General features: G+C 43.0%; 1 protein-coding gene across 8 annotated transcripts in view; it reads left to right on the top strand.

Annotated features, from left to right (window-relative positions):
• Window positions 1–20,513, top strand: part of MPDZ (multiple PDZ domain crumbs cell polarity complex component) — a 334,396-nt gene that overhangs the window by 116,326 nt on the left and 197,557 nt on the right. For all 8 annotated transcript variants that reach the window (XM_082263865.1, XM_082263863.1, XM_082263860.1 and 5 more), the window contains 2 exons: window positions 1,437–1,526; window positions 15,971–16,156. In XM_082263865.1, the coding sequence (XP_082119991.1) occupies window positions 1,437–1,526; window positions 15,971–16,156 (276 nt within the window). The remainder of the gene's footprint in view (window positions 1–1,436; window positions 1,527–15,970; window positions 16,157–20,513) is intronic.

Genomic DNA, 20,513 nt, shown 5'->3' with positions numbered 1-20,513 from the left:
CTACCTTTGGGGCTGGTTCACATTAGCCTGCACTGTAAAATGGAACGTATTACTTGGCGGGCAGCTGTCACTGTGAGCTACGGCAGGAAGCGGTGTGATGCGCATTTAACGTTAACACGAGGACACTTTTATCATTGCTCCGCACAGCAGTTCAGTGACATGCAGTGCCATCCAGTGCGCTGTGGAAAAATGGAAACCTGCTGCATTTTTATGTACATTGTGCTGAAAATGGGGTACATTTGTCTTCTATATTCCCTAGCAGTGACTTGCATTTATTTATCCAGTGTGGACAAACCCAGACAATACTGCAAAAGCCCAGCATGTTTGTTTTGGTTGCTGGTGCTGTAGGCAGCCATTGCGATCTCTCCTTTTGGAAATCCTGATTGCCCAAGTATTGCTTCCAGAGACACTGGGGTTGATTTAATAAAACTGGAACAGGTAGAATCTGGTGCAGCTGTGCATAGTAGCGTCTTACTTCAGCTTGTTCAATGAAGCTTTGACAATAAAACCTGGAAGCTGATTGGTTTCTATGCAGAGCTGCACCAGATTTTGCATGTTTCATTTTTAGTAAATCCCCCCACTGACTTGGAACAAGTATGCAGTTCACAGATGCAACCATTTTCTGGATTGACTGGCTACATGCTGAGTTCCACGTCTGTGACTTAGAAAATATTGAGGAAAGACAGAACCAGCCAACTAACATTTTCTGCAACTGACACCTCTATGTACATGTTTTCTTTAGGGAATACCATTTTATATTCTTTAAATACCATTGCACATCAGGGAGAAGAGCGCTGGATTTAGCACACAAAGGCAAAATTGTAAGATTGGATGTAATGTTTGTAACCTTCTATTCTTATATCGCACAGAGTATTTGCAGAGTGCTTGGTAACCATTTTGTCAGGGTCATAGAAGGTTACAGAAATGTAGCCATAGGGGCTGATACATAACTACATGGTAGAGAATGGAATTGGCAGAGCTAAGAGTTGATGCCATTTTTGCAGGTAGTTGCAGGGAAAATTATACTAAATTAGTAATTATCTTATTATTAGTATTATTATTTGCAAAGAATGTACTAAGTAAACAAAATGATGCTAAGAGTGGTAGAGCAATGCTAGTGCTTTTCCTGGTAACTATGGTTCTGCCATTTAACAGCTTAACCCGAAACCTGCTACTGTTATATTGCAGTTGCATTGCATAGTAGTCCTTACCCAGGTACAACTCCCTCTGAAAAGATGCAAGGACAAAGAATGGGGAGTGTAGATATGTTCTGAGCAGGAGGAAAGCAATGAGGTGTAAAAGAAATGAATACATTTTAAGCTTGAAGTGCCCCCCCCCCCCCCAGACAAAAAGATTTTATTGTTAATTAATTATTGTTGTATGGTATGTGAATCTTTGTTTAGTTTTTACTGTTTTTTTTTTTGTTTTTTTTACAGGATGACAGTTTCTCCAGTAATCACTTATCAGACCTCTGGAAAGTGCAAGATGATCTTCCCAATATTCCAAATAATGGTACAGAGTCCCAGGTAATATATAGGTTTTCTGTACTTTCCTTATGTGTCTTTTAATTGGGATAAAACATGTTTTTCTCCAAGCCATTCAAAAACAAACAGAAATTGATTATGTGTAAAGTATGGTAGCCCATACTTCCCAATCAAAATAACTTGTAAAACAAATTGACACAAATAAATTAGACATTTAAAAAAAAAAGTTATCGAATGAATACAATGATGTGTGGCAGGTTATGCTTTTTATGAATGTTTTCCATTTTAGCATGCATGCATACCTGGATCACCAAAGCGTGCAAGTTTATACCTACTGTATGGAGGGGAGGAATAGGACGACAACCCCAACCCCAAATGAATTCCAGGTGTATGCTGGAGAAGCTTCCAATACAGTTTTTTGTAGATGTCTCTTGCCTTTCTGTTGTGAAAACCCAGTGCTTCCCTTTCCCTTGATAAATGCCTGTGTCTAGCTTATTCATATACTGTAAAATATATGTCACATTATCTAACACATCACAAGGATTTTGCCTTCTGTGACTCTTTTAGTTGTGCACGTGTTGGAAATAGATCCAAATATCAGGTGCTCAAATATAACAGACTGTTCAAGTTATTTACCACTTAGTAATGAATTACTGAGCAGATAACATCGAGTAGCAGCCTCTAGCATGTCACCTGAAGGCGGTGATTGATAACTGTAAAATATTCATATTCAATATTACCTGATCTAAAATTATTCAAAAAAATACTTATGTAACATCCCTATAAAGTGTATGGGTAAATAAAAAAAAGTACATCACTGCACTGAATGCACGTTTTGCACATCTCATGAAAAAAATGCTACAGTACAAAAAAAAAATCTCTTGATCCTGCATACATTGAGTGAGCTTATGATTTCCTATTTTGCTGACAACACAGTGCCTTTTCTGCACTGAAATCCTGGCTGAGTTGTTCTGTGCTGCACTACAGAACTTCTTTCCATAACCTCTCCCTATTTACATTCTTTCTAGGTGCTTCCTTGGATCTGAGCACAGGATCAGTGGGGTTTGAATGCTAACTGTTTAGCAATCAGTAGTGACATTGCTGTGCATGCATACATGGATTTCTTTCCCAGCAAAATGCAGCTGCCTTGCCTTCCAAAAATCATTCCACATACTCTGTGGAGGGAAGAGCTCTTGGGAGATGTAGGTTGGGGAAAGGGGGGCAGGGCGCTTACTATAAGTCACTAGCAACTGACCGAGGGCACACTTCTACCAGCAGATGCATCTCCCAAGAATTTTAGAAGTTTAGTCATGACAACACATGGTTTAAGAAAAAAAAAGTTTCTTAATCCTGTGCAAGACGCATGCTTCCATTTATCAAGTACATGGATTATATGCTGTCCCCTTCAGATGAGGACACTGTCAAACAAACCTGTTTTGCAAACACTGCCATTCCTGGAGGGTCGTCCCTGGCCTCCAGGCCCCTGCTTCCACAGTGTAGAGGCATGAGAATGGGAGCAGTGTGTCACAGGGTGGCTGCAATGTTTAGAATGATCTGTTGTGGCCATGCTGATCTGTGCGACACCCCAGAGTCTTGTGGCAAAATCTGACGCCTTTGGGGGACCTGGATCTGTTCGCCTTTTTGCCTTTGCTATTTTGTTACAGAGACCTCTGACCTCCCATTTGATGGTTAAGGCCTTTGTTCAGGGTGGGGCTCACATAGTGCCTCCCATTCATTCACCAGTGTCACCATGGGATCTTAATCTAGTTCTTTTGGCTCTAAAGACATCTCCATTTACATACAGTAGTTACATAGCCAGGTTGAAAAAAAAAAGACAAGTTCATCTAACTCAACCAATAAAAAACAAATAAGAAAACACAACTATACAATCCCATATGCACAGTCCTATACCCACAGTTGATCCAGAGGAAGGCGAAAAACCCCAGCAAAGCATGATCCAATTTGCTACAGCAGGGGGAAAAAATTCCCCGGATCATCTTTACCTATAAATAAAATAAAAATAAAAACCCAGCTATATCATGTACACCTAGGAAAGAATACAGGCCTTTTTTAAAGCAATCTACTGAGTTGGCCAAAACCACCTCTGGAGGGAGTCTATTCCACAATTTCACAGCTCTTACTGTGAAAAAAAACCTTTCTGTATTTGGAGACAAAATCTCTTTTCCTCTTGACGTAAAGAGTGCCCACTTGTCCTGCTGTGTTGACCTTAAAGTGAATAACTCAGCACCAAGTTCACTATATGGATTCCTTGTGTATTTATACATGTTGATCATATCCCCCCTTATTCTCCTCTTCTCAGGAGAGAATAAATTCAGTGCCTCTAATCTTCCCTCATAGCTGAGCTCCTCCATGCTGCTAATCAGTTTGGTTGCTCTTCTCTGCACTTTCTCCAGTTCCCCGATATCCTTTTTGAGAACTGGTGCCCAAAACTGAACTGCATATTCCGGATGAGGACTTACTAATAATTTGTACAGGGGCAAAATATTATATCTCTCTCTGGAGTCCATACCTCTCCTAATACAAAAAAAGACTTTGCTTGCTTTGGAAATTGCAGCCTGGAATTGCATGCTATTATTAAGCTTATAATAATGTACCAGAACACCCAGATCCTTCTCCACTATGGATTCCCCCAGTTGTACTCCCCCTAGTATGTATGTTGCATGCATATTCTTAACCCCCAAGTGCATAATTTTACATTTATCAACCTTAATCCTCATTTGCTGCATAGTTGCTCAATAAAACCATGCATTGAGGTCGGCTTATATTTGGAGACATCCGGTAAGGAAGTTATTCCACTGCATAGCTTGGTGTCATCTGCAAAAACTGAAATGGTACTTTTAAACCTAGACCCTATATCAGTTATAAAGATATTAAAAAGTAAGGATCCCAACACTGAACCTTGGGGTACACCACGGATAACTTTAGACCATTCAGAGTAAGAATCATTAACCACTACTCTCTGAATTCTATCTTTTAGCCAGTATGCTACATAAACAGCCACTCCTCTGTCCCAAGGTTTTACTTACCTCCTCATAAAAAGAAATCAGGTTTTTTTGACACATTCTGTCTTTCATGAATCCGTGCTGTCTGTTGCTTAAAAGATTTTTTTTTCCAGCACTCATCTATGTGGTCTTTTATTAAACTCTCCAAAATCTTCCTGGCTATAGAAGTTAAACTAACAGGTCTATAGTAACTTGGCATAGACTTTGATCTCTTTTTAAATATAAGCACCACATTGGCCCTACGCCAATCCAGTGGTATTATTTCAGTCCTTAACGAGTCCCTAAAAATTAGAAACAACGGCTTTGAAATGACCGAGCTCAATTCTTTTAGGATACGTGGGTGGATGCCATCTGGTCCAGGTGCTTTATCCACCTTTATTCTGTCTAAATATTTCTGGACCATATCCCTTTTGAACCATTGTGGATCATTTGGGGCTGTGTCACTACCATCCCCATTATGGTCATGATCTCCCCCATGCTCCTTGGTATACACAGAGCAGAAGAAAAAGTAGTTCATATATTTGTCTTCTCTTTGTCCCCAATCACCCACTCCAGATTATTTTGTAAAGGGCCTACATGCTCAGACCTGACCTTTTAACTATATATTTGAAGAATTTATGGGGGTTTGTCCTACTATCTTTTGCAATCTGTCGTTCATTTTGAATTTTTGCGTCCTTGATTTCCTTTTTACACATTCTGTAATATTCTTTGTAACAATTAAACAATGATACTTACTTTTATATTCTTTAAAAGCACTTTTCTTACCATTTATAGTTGTTTTAAGTTTTGCCATATAGCCACATAGGTTTAATTTTTAGCATTTTAAACTTCTTGCCAATGGGAATATACTGCAGTGAGCTCACATAGTTTTTTTTTTGAAGAATTCCCATTTCTGTTCATCAATGCCAATATCAATGCCAGAGCATCATTCCTAGTCGGGGCCTCAATAAGCTGCACCATAAAATTGTCTTGTAATAGGTTTATATATTTATGCCCTTTAACTTTTCCAGCAGTGCCATTACTCCACTCAATGTCTGGGTAGTTAAAATCCCCCATTATTATCACTTGCCCAGCCCTTGCAGCCCTTTCTATCTGTGCAAGGAGCTAAGTCTCCACCTCTTCATTATTACTGGGAGGTCTATAACAAACTCCAATTATAATCTTTGTATTATGCACACCCATGTACAATTCCACCCATACTGCTTCAGACTCATCACACTCTCCATCAACTAGGTCCTCTTTCACACTCACTTTGAGATCACTTCTCACATAGAGACAGACACCATCACCCTTCCATTTTACCCTGTCTTTCCAAAAGAGAGCATAGCCAGGAATATTAATATTATTATTATTATTATATAGTATTTATATAGCGCCAACAGTTTACGCAGCGCTTTACAACTTGAGGGTAGACAGTACAAATACAATACACTTTAATACAGTAGGAATCAGAGCACCCTGCTCGTTAGAGCTTACAATCTAAGAGGGATGGTCAAGAGATACAACAGGTAATAACTGTGGGGGATGGGCGGATGGAGAAAATAAGAGTACAGTTGTTAGGTTTCTCTGAAGAGATGTGTTTTCAGGGATCGTCTGAAAGTAGACAAAGTTGGAGATAGTCGGACAAATGGGGGTAGAGCATTCCAGAGGATGGGAGAAGCTCGGGAGAAGTCCTGGAGGCGAGCATGGGAAGTGGTTACAAGGGAGCTAGAGAGCAGGAGGTCCTGGGAGGAACGAAGAGAATGAGTTGGTTGGTATTTTGAGACCAGATTAGTGATGTAGCTGGGCGCCAAGTTATGGATGGCTTTGTAGGTTATGGTTAGTAACTTGAATTTAATTCGTTGGTTGAGTGGTAGCCAATGGAGGGATTGGCAACGAGGGGTAGCAGACACAAAGCGGTTTGCAAGGTTGATGAGCCTGGCAGCAGCGTTCATGATGGACTGAAGGGGGGATAGTCTTTTTAAAGGTAAGCCAATGAGAATGGAGTTGCAGTAATCAAGACGAGAGATGACCAGGGAGTGGATTAGAAGCTTTGTGGCATCATTGGTTAGGAAGGGACATATCTTGGAGATGTTGCGGAGATTGAGGCGGCAAGCTTTGGACAGTGACTGGATGTGTGGCTGAAAGGATAGTTCAGAGTCCAGGATTATACCTAGGACCTTGGCATGGGTGGACGGGTTGATAGTTGTGCCGTTATTAGCCCAATCATGTGAAGAATGAAGTCAAGATTCAGCAATACCAATTAAATCATAGTTCTCCTCGTGCACCAGAGCTTCCAACTCACCTATTTTGCTTGGCATACTTCTGGCATTGGTGAAGAAATGCTTTTATTCATTGTCGCATTTTGCACACTTATTTTGCATATTTGTTTTTTTTTTTTTTTTTTTAGTACAAATAGTACCATTTGCAATGGTTGTTTGTAACATGGGAACCTTCTTATTCTCTGCCATAGCTCTTCCCCTGTCTTTCCCCATTCCACCCACCAATAGGGGCTGACCCCTGTCTGCCCCTTTATAATGTAATATTCCCCCCTCAATCCTAGTTTAAATACTCCTCCAGTCTTCCCATAAACTTCTCCCACAGCAGACCCCTTCCATTTAGGTGCAAACCATCTTTAGCATATAGGTTGCACCCCAATGAAAAGTCAGCCCAGTGCTCTTTAAAACCCAAATACCTCCTTCTTACACTAGGTCTTTAGCCATGCATTCCACGCTCTAATCTCACCCTGTCTTTCCTGTGTTACGCATGGCACAGGCAATATTTCAGAGAATATCACCTTGGAGGTTCTTCCCTTCAACTTGCAACCTAGTTCATTAAATTGGTTCTTAAGGAGCCTCCACCTTCCAAATATTCTTTCATTGGTTCAAACATGGACCAAGACAGCTGGGTCACGCCCAGCCCCTCTCAGTAATTTATCAACCTGGTGCACCAAATGGGGAACCTTGGTTAGCAAATCATTCGGTTGAGGCAATCCTGGCAACAAATTATACTATTACCACCAACTATCCTGGCCTACTTATACTACCCTCACCACCTCTACTAGATAGGCTGCTCTCCCGGCTGTTAGGGATAGCAGTGACATCTAGGGCTGCCACCTCTGAGCTTGCCACCCCCACATCTTTACCCAACTTGGCAAATCTTTTAGGGTGCTCAAACCCAGGGCTTGCCTTCCTTTTCTGTGAGCCCCTACCACTCCCTCTGACGGTAATAACCCATCTTCCTACCCGATAATCCTGACCTACCCCTCAAACCCTCCCCATTAACCCCACTAGCCAACTGCTCAGCGAGCAGAGGATCCCTTTCAAGGTTGTCAGTTCTGCCCAGTGTTGCAACTTGCTCCTCCAGAGCTCTAATGTAAGCTTCAAGAAGGGCAACCCGCTCACATCTGTCGCATATTGTATACATGCGGCACATTGTGCACTGCTCAAAACCTTAAATCTTGCTTGGACACATTTTCCCAGTACAACAATAATAGTACGAACTGAAAATTTGAGATGTTACTTACAGTCTTAAAGAGTCCTGTTATAAACTCTGGTTTTAACTCACCACTTTCAGAAAGCAGAAAAGTTGGCAAGCTCAGAAATGAGTTCTACAGACCTGAAGCACCTGTGACCAATTAACCATTCCCCTTAATTAGTAGTCTGAATGAAGGTAAAAAAAAAAAGGGATATTTAAAAAGTGAAAGAAAAGGTGTAAAAAAAAAAAAACTGCAAGGAAAGACCCCCTAAAAACACCTAAAAATGTAAACTCAACAATAACCAGCAGTCAAAAGCAAAACTGTTTTTCTCCCTTCTACTTAGTTAGGATATTGTCCTATTTTCTCTTTGTCTAGCTCCAAAGCATCCCAAAATTATTTCTCCACACTGTTTAGAAATGGTACATGCAGTGTGAGTTTACCTCTCATTTACTGCTTTTTTTTTAAATATTCAGATTCCTTTTTTGCTGCAAAGCTTTCCTTTAATAATCAAAAGAAATTACATTTTGGAGATATCCATTAGCATTTACCACCGAATGAAACCCCAATTTGTCCTGAACAAAACAAGGTATAATTTACCTAGGTGTGTGTATATGTATGTGTATATATATATATATATATATATATATATGTGTGTGTATATATATATATATATATATAGTATCTCTGTAAGTACACCCCTCACATTTTTGTAAATATTTTATTATATCTTTTCATGTGACAACACTGAAGAAATTACACTTTGCTACGATGTAAAGTAGTGAGTGTACAGCTTGTATAACAGTGTAGATTTGCTGTCCCCTCAAAATAACTCCACAGCCATTATTGTCTAAACCGCTGGCAACAAAAGTGAGTACACTCCTAAGTGAAAATGTCCAAATTGGGCCCAAAGTGTCAATATTTTGTGTGCCACCATTATTTCTCTTTCATTCATTGATGGACACCGCTCCTGATATTCTTAACCATTGGGCTTTTACTGGCTTTACTGTCCCCTACAGAAGTAGAACACGCCTATGGGCAGTCCCAGGGGATATACTACCTCTCTCTGCTATAGGTACTCAGTTTTTTTTCTGCCTAGTCAGGAGTAGGGACCTAGTTCCTTGCTGAGATCTCTGGTCCTGGCAATTTTTTCTTTTTAGATAGAAAGTTTTCTCCTGTTTTTTTCCTGTGAGATCTACAATCAACTGCCGAACTGGGTGACGGGCTGGATAATCTAGATCCAGTGGTCACTCCAGTCTGGCCAGTGAGCGTGCATAGACCTCAGCTCTGCGCTAGGCTGGTCGCAGCTTAGCCCCACCGGACCGGGGCTGGCCTATGAGTTAAATGCTTCTCGCAAGGTTGCATGCGGCTGGGTCTCAGCCCGAGTCGCAGGGTTCCTCCTGGCCGACAGACCCCCATTTTGATGGTGAGGGGTTCTGTGTGGAGCATTGCCCGTCTGGTTCCTAGTATGGTGAGTAGCTGTCCCCCCCTCTCCCCCTGGAGGGTTTTGGGGTGGATGTGGGCCCTTTCTTGGGACGGTAGGACCCCTGGGTTCCCCTCCTTTCAGTCAGGCACCCCTCTTCACCCCCCCCCAATCCTATCCCCCTTCACTTATGCTGGGGCTGTGTTGGTGTTCTGGTCCACCTCCTGGGGAGGGGGCAGGGCGCTTTGCTAGCGATGGGGGGGGGGGTTGTACCTGGTGGGGGCTCCTGCCAGGGCCCCCAGTCCTGCCTGGGCCTGTCCTTGAGGCCTAGGGATCCTTGGGGTCCCTAAGCGATTTGCTAGGCGATACCCCTATGAGGAGTCCCTTCATAAGAAGTGGACTGTTCCTTCGGGGGGTGACCCTCTGGTTTCCAAGTTGAACAAGGCAACCATGATTCCCATTTAAGAGTTCCCGGCCTTTAGGGACCGGCTGACAGGAAGGCAGGGGCTATAGCCTGCAATATGTGGACTCTGGCTGATTGGGCACTGAGGCCGGAATTTACCATTGCCCTGGTGTCGCAAACTCTGACTGAGTGAGCTAAGCTTTTACGCCGTGACCTGGAGAGAGAACCGCTCCCCCCTGCCTTTGCTGAGCTGGTGGACCAGCTGGTCCAGGGGCTTCAGTTTATCTGTGATGCCTCTTTGTATGCGGCTCCCCTAGTGGAAGTGGTCCTTCGGCGTGTCTTTTGGCTCAAAAGCTGGTCTGCGGACCAGACTTCTAAAAAGGCCTTGACTAATCTTCCCTTGCAAGGAGATATCCCGTTTGGAGCTACCCTGAATGACATAAAAGGTCTCACAGGGGGAAAGAGTACCTTTCTTCCGCAGGCTACTAAGGGCAAGGACCCTCGTCGAAAACATGAGCCCAATTTCTCGGCTTATAGGAAGTTTTTTCGTCCCTTTGGGTCGACTGACAAGGGCTCAAAGCCTTTCAGGGCCTCCTCTGGAGGATTCAAACTAACCTGGTCTGGCAAGCCGAGAGCAGGCTTCTCCAGACTTGCAGACAAGCCTCCTTAAGCATGAAGGTGTGCCGTCACCCGTATCGGGGGTGGGGGAATGTCTTCACTGGTTTCCGGACTCGTGGACTTCTCTGGTACAAGACAAGAGGGTCCAAAAAGTCATGTCCAGCAACCAGATCGAATTTCGCTCTTGTCCCCCGGCAAGGCTCTTTCCTTCCAACTTGCGCCTGTCCCTGGACTGGGTCTGTTTGGAGCGGTACAAGACCTGTTACTTCAAGAGGTGATTGTCCCGGTTCCGACTTCGGAACGTTATCAGGGTTTTTTCTCAAACATGTTTACAGTTCTCAGGAAGGAAGGTAAGGCACATCCACAGGTGGTGGTCATATGTAAAGATAAATATTTTTCTTCAATATTAATCCAGCTGACCAGGAACACCTCCTTTCTGTATGTTCACCTTAATAGCAGAGACTCTTATTGTTTCTCCGTCCAGAAATGCTAACACATTATTTCGGAAGTCCTAGCTTTCTGATGTCTCTCTTTCCTAGACAAACGTTGTCTAATTTCCCAGGCTGAGAGAGCTTCTGCTGTCTGTCTCAGGTGGGTTTAAATTGGCCTGGTGAAGAGGACCAAGATCCGATCCTTTAGGGATCTCTGATGCATGATCCAGTTCGGATCTTGGTCCTCTTCACCAGGCCAATTTAAACCCACCTGAGACAGACAGCAGAAGCTCTCTCAGCCTGGGAAATTAGACAACGTTTGTCTAGGAAAGAGAGACATCAGAAAGCTAGGACTTCCGAAATAATGTGTTAGCATTTCTGGACGGAGAAACAATAAGAGTCTCTGCTATTAAGGTGAACATACAGAAAGGAGGTGTTCCTGGTCAGCTGGATTAATATTGAAGAAAAATACTTATCTTTACATATGACCACCACCTGTGGATGTGAGGACTTCTGATCATATTGACTGAAGGCTGAGGTTTAAATCGAACTTGAGTTTTTGGGCGAACTCCATTCTGCTTTCCGGTAAGGAGATTTGAATGTTGGTTTAACCATCCACCACTGGAATCATTCATTTTTGGACTGTGCCTTTTTCATTTTAGATACGGACTTGTCATTACTGTGGACTATCATTAGTGTGCTTCATCTGACATTTATCTGTGGATTTAGTACCCGTTAGCGCAACTTAGCCCTTACACTTACCTATTTTTGCTTGTCACAATTTAAGTTGCTGCTGTGTTTCTTAGTAGTTAGCGCAGTTATATTTTCTTTTATATAAGGCACATCCACTCCTGGACCTCAAGGAGCTGAACTGCTTTGTGCGGGTGCAGAAGTTCAGAATGGAGTCCATTCACACGGTAGTGGCATCCCTGCATCAGGGGAATTTTCTTGCCTCTGTCGACATCAATAATGCCTACCTTCACATTCCAATGTGTTGGTCACCAGCACTTCCTCCGCTTTGCCGTGGGAGAGGAGCATTTTCAGTTTGTGGCGTTACCCTTTGGTCTCGCCTCTGCTCCTCTGGTCTTCACAAAAGTGTTAGCCCCGGTGCTAGTGCTGTTAGGCCAATGTGGGATCGCAGTACTGGGCTGCGTGGATGACCTTCTGCAAGCAAAGTCTCCTACTACTCTGGTGGAAAACCTGGACATCACCATATGAACTCTGAGGGAGTTCGGCTGGATTCTGAATTTTCAGAAGTCTGTTCTGGTTCTGTCCACAAAGCTGGACTATCTGGGTCTGACTGGAGAAGTTCCAGAAATTGCAGGCTGCAATTCATCTCCTGCTGTCCAGCAGATGGTCATCCCTCTGGACTTGCATGTGGGTGCTGGACCTGATGGTGTCTACCTTTTTGAGGCGGTTCCGTTTGCACAATTTAATACAAGGTCCCTGCAAAGGGAGATTCTGGCCAAATGGGACAAGACTATGCAGTCTTTGGACAATCAGATCCGGCTGAGTTGGGGAACGAAGGAGTCCCTGATATGGTGGCTTCGTTCTCTGGCGCTTCGGCTGGGAAAATCCTTCCCTTGTATTGGACAGTGGTCACCACGGATGCCAGCCTTTCCGGCTGTGGAGGCGTCCTCTGCAAATTACCTCAGCATTCTACCAGACTACTGATCAATGTCTTGGAACGCTGAGCTATCAGGCTGTGCCTGGACCATTGGACAGATCGTCTTCAGGGATGTCCAGTGCGCATTCAATCAGACAATGCAATGGTCGCGACTTATGTCAATCACCAGGGGAGCACAAGAAGTTTCCTGGCGGCTCTGAAGGTGAGCAGAATGGTTTGTTCCAGCCCTCTTTACCGTACACATTCCTGGGGTGTAAACTGGCAAGGCGGATTATCTCAGTCGGCAGACATTGGACCAAGGGGAGTGGTCCCTTCGCCCGGAGGTGTTCCATAGATTGTGTCTATGGTGGGGCATCCCGAGGTGGATCTGTTGGCGTCTCAGCTTAACAGAAAGGTGCAGAGGGTTGTGGGGTCAGTATCGTCTGATTTACGCCTTCCCTCCTCTTAAGCTTCTGCCCAGACTTCTACGCAGGCAGAAATGATTCCAGTCATCTTAGTGGCTCCAGACTGGCCTCGCCCGGCTTGGTATGCCGATCTAGTGCGGCTGGTCACCAACGTTTCTTGGAAGCCTTCTCTCAGGGAGGATCTGCTGTCCCAAGGACAAATCTTTCATCCTGCTTTACAGTCGCTGGCTTTGACGAACTCCAGGTGCTGATAGATAGAGGTTTGTCTGTGTCAGTGATTCCAGTGCTGTTAAAAGCTAGGAAATCTACTTCTAGGAAGATCTACCATCGTACGTGGAAGTTGTACATTGCGTGATGTGAGTCTCTTGGGGTTCATCCTCGCTCTTTCTCGTTGACACGGATCTTGACCTTCCTTCAACAAGAGGTTGAGCAGAAACTGGCCTTGAATACTATCAAGGGTCGGCCATAGCGGTCTCTTTTCAAGGGCCCGTGGCCACATACTCCCTGGTGCGTACTTTTCTTTAGGGAGTTAGGCACTTGGCCCCTCCAGCGCGGTCTCTATTGCCGCCTGGGACCTCAATTTGGTGCTCTCAGTCCTTCAGAAGCCTCCTTTTTAGAATCTTCGGGAGATTCCTCTGCTTACGCTGTCCCAGAATGTGGCCTTCTTGGTGGCTGTCACTTCTGCATGCAGGGTGTTGGTATTGGCATTATCCTGTCATTCACCTTACTTGGTGGTTCACAGAGATAAGGTGGTTCTTCGTCCCTGTCCGTTGTTCCTTCCAAAGGTTGTCATTTTCATTTGAATGAAGACATTGTGTTGCCTTCCCTGTGCCCCAGGCCAAAACATCCGAAGGAAATTGCTTTGCATGACTTGGATGTAGTCCTGGGCAATGAGGGTGTACCTGGCAGATACAGAGTCTTTTAGGAAGTCAGATTCACTATTTGTGCTTACGGATGGGCCTCGGAAAGGGTTTTCTGCTTCTCACCCCTCACACTGCTTTGGGATGTCCCAATGGTTAAGAATATTAGGAGCTGTGTCCATCAATGAACAAAAGAGAAAATGGATTTTACGGTAAGTCAAAAAACCTCATTTTTCCAGCACTGCCTTAACCCTCTTGGGCATGGAGTTCACCAGAGTCCTCTTCCACTCCTCCATGAGGTCATCATGGAGCTGGTGGATGTTAGAGACCTTACACTCCTCCATCTTCTGTTTGAGGATCCCCTACAGATGCTCAACAGGGTTTAGGTTTTGGGTAAAGTGGTTGCAAAGATATGTACAGTTTTTACTAACATGTGTCAAAGTTGCAAAACTGGGTTCATGGATTCAATTTTTTTTGCCCTCATCATTATTTGATAAGTTCACCTTTAGGAGCATGTTACACTCCTTTTTAGGGTGCAACTTTTAACATACTCTAGCATTCCCTCTCCTGCAACACCCTGAACCTCCTCCTGTGACAGCTGGTGGGGGGTGGTTCTCCCCACAGCAGTGGTCACAATTTAAAAGTACTGTGGCTGTGGGGGATTCATTCAGAGTTCTGTGAATGAATGAACTACAATTATTGTCTGCCATTGTGGCAGACAGCTTGTAGTTCTCAATGAACTGCGAGGGTGCTGGGGAGCACTCTGTTCATTGATCTTCCTGCTCTTCAGTAGCTGTCTGCCTGTGTAGGAGATATGTGGAGACAGCTATAAGGAGAATCTGCAGGAGTATGTAGATCACGGATGCAATGCTTTCCAAGATTCCGTGTGGAAAAAATAATAAATCCACATTTTTATTTCTGCAGAAATATGTGCATTTATTATTTTTCCCAAAAGGTGAACTTTAAGACATTTGGAATTTTCGGATTGTAATACTGATGCCAATTTTATATCATTACACATATTAGTTTTAAATTGTTACTTCCTTACTTGCTACCCACATGAAAATATGAGAGAAGAGACTGACTTAACCACTTTACCACCGGAGGATTTTGCTGTCTTACGTACAGGCCACTTTTTGCGATTCGGCGCTGTGCGACTTTAACTGACAATTACGCGGTCGTGCGACGCCGTACCCAAACGAAATTTACGTCCTTTTTTTCCCACAAACAGAGCTTTCTTTTGGTGGTGTTTGATCACCTGTGTGATTTTTACTTTTTGCGCTATAAACAAAAAAAGAGCGTTTATTTTGAAAAAATAACAATATTTTTAACATTTTTTTATATGAAATTCCTCCCAAAAAATATGTAAAAATCAATTTTTTTTTAAATTTTTGGCCAATTTGTTTTCTGCTACCTATGTTTGGTAAAAAAATCACAATAAGCGTATTTTGATTGGTTTGCGCAAAAGTTATTGCGTTTACTAACTAAGGGAAAGATTTCTGTCATTTTTGGTGGTTTTTTTTTTTAACGAGTAATGGCGGCGATCTGCGATTTTTTTTTTGCGGGACTGCGACATTGCGGCGGACAGATCGGACCCTTGACTGACATTTTTGACACTTTTGGGGGTAACAGTGACATTACTGCAGTAATCAGTGCTATATATATGCACTGTTACTGTAAAAATGACACTGGCAGGGAAGGGGTTAACTTTATTGGAGAGGGAGGGGTTAATGTATGCCTGGTGCTTACTAACGTGTGGGGGGGAGGTGACTGAGTGAGCCAGGGACAGATCGGATGTTCAGCTATGCTGAACACTCCGATCTGTCACTCCCTGTCACTGAGGAGATCCGCCCACTCTGTTTACACAGGCGGGCGGATCTCCAAACTAGATTCCCCGACGATCGGGGAAGAGCGGCGGCGATCGCTGCCGCTCCTCCCCTGGCCCGACTCCCGCTGTGAATGAAAACAGCGGGGAGCGTGCCTCCTTGAACGAGCCACTGTGCCGCAGTAGCAGCACAGTGGCTGGAGCTAAAGTGGTTAATTTCAGTGCATTTTAGTGCAAACAAAGCTTATGTCCAGACAAATCTCTTAGGTATGAAGTATTCTGGTAAGGCTATAATAATGGTTTCTGATTTGTGTAGTTGCAGAAACAGAAATATTCTCATTTGTCATCTTATTTGATGCCATTGTTAGGCAGCACGTTGTGCAGCATGTTCTAAAACGATAAACTTTCTGATTTTTAGCATCATATTGATTTTGGCACTATTGGCTCCTCTGAGACTGATGATTTGAACATGGAAGCAGGTGATGATAGTCCAAGTGTGGAAGATACACAAGGATCACCACTGGCAATGTGGGAGACTGATATTCAAACCATTGGACTGGAAAAAGGAAGCCTTGGCCTTGGTTTCAGTATTTTAGATTATCAGGTATGTTTTTTATGTTGCACTGTAGACCTCAAACTGTTCATTGATTTTTCCTGTAAGGTTGTTTACAATTAGAATTTTATACTAGGAGAAAATGGGCATCAAGGGATATTTGAAATCATTTCTACAAAATAAAGAACATTTGGACTTAATAATATATTGCTTTAAACTTAAGCATTATTATTAATTTCATTCTGAACCATATGCAAATGAGTCAGCGATTTACTGTGAGAAAAATGTGTATCTTTCCTAGCTGCATGCAGAAATATTTATAATATATATACACTGCTCATAAAAATTAAAGGAACACTTTTTAATCAGAGAATAGCATCAAGTCAATTAATTTCCTGGGATATTGATCTGGTCAGTTAGGTAGCAGAGGGGGTTCTTAATCAGTTTCAGCTGCTTTGGTGTTAATGAAATTAACAGGTGCACTAGATGGGCAACAATGAGACAAGACCTCCAAAATTGGAATGGTTGTACAGGTGGAGGCCACTGACATACTTTCTTTCCCTACTCCTCTTTTCTGACTGTTTTTCACTAGTTTTGCATTTCTAGGGTCATTGTCACTACTGGTAGCATGAGGCGATACCTGGACCCTACAGAGGTTGCACAGGCAGTCAAACTCCTCCAGAATGGCACATCAATATGTGCCATTGCCAGAAGGGTTGCTGTGTCTCCCAGCAGAGTCTCAAGAGCATTCCAGGATACAGGCAGTAACTCTAGGAGAGCTGGACAGGGCCGTAGAAGGTCCTTAACCCATCTGCAGGACCAGTATCTGCTCCTTTGTGCAAGGATGGACAAGATAAACACTGCCATAGCCCTACAAAATGACCTCCAGCAGGCCACTGGTGTAAATGTCTCTTACCAAACAATCAGCAACCGACTTCATGATGGTGGTCTGATGGCCCGACGTTCTCTAGTGGGCCCTGTGCTCACTTCCCAGCACTGTGGAGCTCGATTGGCATTTGCCATTAAACACCAGAATTGGCAGGTCCGCCACTGGCACCCTGTGCTTTTCACAGCTAAGAGCAGGATTACCCTGAGACCATGTGACAGATGAAAAGAGTCTGGAAAAGCCGTGGAGAACGTTATACTGCCTGTAACATCGTTCAGCATGACCGGTTTGGTGGTGGGTCAGTGATGGTCGGATGAGGCATATCCATGGAGGGAAAAGTAGGTTATAGGCGCAGGGGCTTGGTCATATAATACCCAATATGCAAGAAATTTAGTTTTAAGGTGTAAGTCCAAAAATGTCCAAGGCACTAGGGCAGGCTTCTTGGTGGAGTTTAGCGGACTCTGGTTATATACAGACAAAAGCAAATTTCAGTCGGCTTTCTCCTTCACTCGGGGACTCCTGTCACATTCTACCTGTCAGTACCAACAGCTCCCATGGCCCGCTGCAACTGGCATTGCGGACCTACGCTGATTGATGTGCCTTGTTTTTACCTATCTATTGTAAGTGACCCTGTTGTGGGGTTTATTAGAATACACCGTCTTACTGCACTTAGAGGCGCTTCTATGCTTTTGTTTTTGTCTGTATATCCATGGAGGGATGCACAGACCTCTACATGCTAGACACTGGCACCCTGACTGCCATTAGATATCGGGATGAAATCCTTGGACCCGTTGTCAGATCCTACCCCGATGCAGTGGGTCCTGGGTTCCTCCTGGTGCACGACAATGCCTGGCCTCATGTGGCGATAATATGCAGCCAGTTCCTGGAGGATGAAAGAATTGATACCATTGAATGACCCCCATGCTCGCCTTACCTAAATCCAATACAACACCTCTGGGACATTATGTTTCGGTCCATCCGACGCCGCCAGGTTGCACCTCAGTCTGTTCAGGAGCTCAGTGATGCCCTGGTCTAGATTTGGGAGGAAAATATCACAGGGCTACCCATGTAAGTAGAGTCCTGGATTGGTGGCACCACTCGGACTCTAAATTGTGGGTAGAGCTGGAACAGGCCCAAACAGAGGTAAACTTGAAGAGAGCTATATGGTGCTATCAGGATATACCTTACCTAAAAAGTTAAAACATCACTTAATAATTGGAAATACATTACGTATCTGTACAAGACCAAATATATACTCTAAACTGACAACGGACAGATCCCCTTTATTCCCAATATTAGGTAACCCTCAGTTTCTACCGGGACTGGATAACAGACAGCTCACAGTATTAAGGGAAAAAGGACAGGAACAGGCTTCATCATTTCTAATAAAAAAAAAGTGGCCCTCGGTGACCGGATTGATTGATAGGGACGGACCATTTAATATGCCATTTTGGCAAGCAATTCAACTACATCACTTCTTAGTATCTATACCGAACCCGAAGGATTTTGATAGAGCATTAACAAAATTTGAGCAAGTATGTGTGAAACCAGGAAATTTACAACGTACCCTATCAATCACTTATGGTCTACTGACGAACCCAGAAAAACAGCCAGAATTACTGTGGGTGAGAAAGTGGGAGACAGACTTGAATTGCGAACTGTCAAATGACCAGATCCAGAGGATGCTGAGGTTTGCTTTTGGGCCAGTTAGATGTACCAGAATACAAGAGATGAACTATAAGCTCATAACGAGATGGTACGTCACGCCCAAGAAGCTTCATAACTGGTTCCCGAATGAATCTAATTTATGGTGGAAATGCGGAAGAGAAGTGGGTACATTATATCATATCTTCTGGAGCTGCCCCAAGATAAAAACATATTGGGCAGGAGTGAAATATATAGTCCAGAAATTTGCGGAATATGAAATAGAAGAGAACCCAGGTTTTTTTCTGTTAAACTTATCGGATATATCAGCAAACAAATATGCAAGATCGATAATTCCCTACCTGATAAACGTGGCAAAAACATGCATTCCAGGATTCTGGAAAAAAGCACAACCACCCTCGGTGTCCGATTGGATACATAGGGTGGAGGATAATAGGAGGCTTGAAGAATTAGTTGCCACGGCGCAGAATAGGCAAGAAAAACACAGGAAAATCGGGGAATTATGGAATCAATTCATAAACTCTGAAGAAGGGAAACAATATATGGCAAAATAAAATAAAATAAGAGGAAAGAAAAATAGAGAAGGAGAAGTGACCCCCACCATCACTGACCGCAAAAAGTACAGGATAGGAGATGGAGAGGAAGGGAATTTATTTATTTTTTTTCCCGTTGGTTGGGTGGGGAGGGGAGAGGGAGGGGAAGGGAAGGGGAAGGGAAAAAAAGAAAAAGGGGAATTTAAGGAAATAGCAAGAAGAGAAGAAGAGATAGTATAACATGTATTAAGATGGAAATGTATAAGATATCAGAAATGTTATGTATAACATGATAAATTCCAAAATAAAAAGACAATATTTGAAAAAAAATGAAAATACCACAGGGCATCCATTCAGGAGCATGCCCCGACATTGTCAGGCATGCATACAAGCACGTGGAGGGGCCATACAAACTATTGAGTACCAATTTGAGTTGCTGCAATGAAATTTTACAAAATGGATTAGCCTGCTGCATCATTTTTTCACTTTCATTTTCGGAGTGTCTTTGAATTCAGCCCTCTGTAGGTTGATCATTTTGATTTCCATCAAACAATGTGGCATCCATTCGTTCCGAACACATTACCCAGTCCATATCAGTATAGATATCCAACATGATATTTTTCCCCTTTGAGATCTGATGCGTTTTCGAAGTGTTCCTTTAATTTATTTGAGCAGTGTATGCATATATATGTGTGTGTGTGTGTGTGTGTGTGTGTGTATATATATATATATATATATATATATATATATATATTACATTTATATATAATACATTTATTTTTGTTTGTTTAAATCCTTCTTTTCAAATTATGTTGTTTTTATTCTTTTTTTCATATCACACAGTTCATGCTGATGTTTATCGGCTCAGGGCAGGAGAAATCCCAGGAGCCATAAAGCCAGTGTGACGTAAAACATTGCAGCTGGCGACTGGCTTTTCTGGGATTTTTTTTTTATTGTCTAAGAAAACTGTGTTCTTCAAATCGTTAGAAGCCTGCTTGGCTTCTAACCTGGATTGTATTGACTGTATCCTAATGTCCTTTGTAGCTCTCAACAAACAATTATGAATTATTGTGCTTTATATGAAATGAGAATTTACCATATTTTCTTCTATAAAACACTCTGTGGCCAACAAAAAAACAAATACTGATTTTAGGTATAAAGTTTTGGCACTTAGAGAAGTTTCCAAAACTCTGCCACTATGGCTAAATCCTGAGACCTTCTGACACTCAAAGCCAGGCTTTTCTAGACAGTGTTGAAGCTTGCCTGCTCTCTCCTGTCTGCTGCACCTTCCTATTGCCTATTTTGGCACCCTGTTGTAGTCATG

The sequence above is a fragment of the Pelophylax lessonae genome (assembly GCF_965119305.1).
Source record: "Pelophylax lessonae genome assembly, chromosome: 1".
NCBI classification, from domain to species: domain Eukaryota; kingdom Metazoa; phylum Chordata; class Amphibia; order Anura; family Ranidae; genus Pelophylax; species Pelophylax lessonae.
The sequence above is the reverse complement of the archived record's forward strand: the minus strand, read 5'-3'. Positions and strand labels throughout refer to the sequence as shown.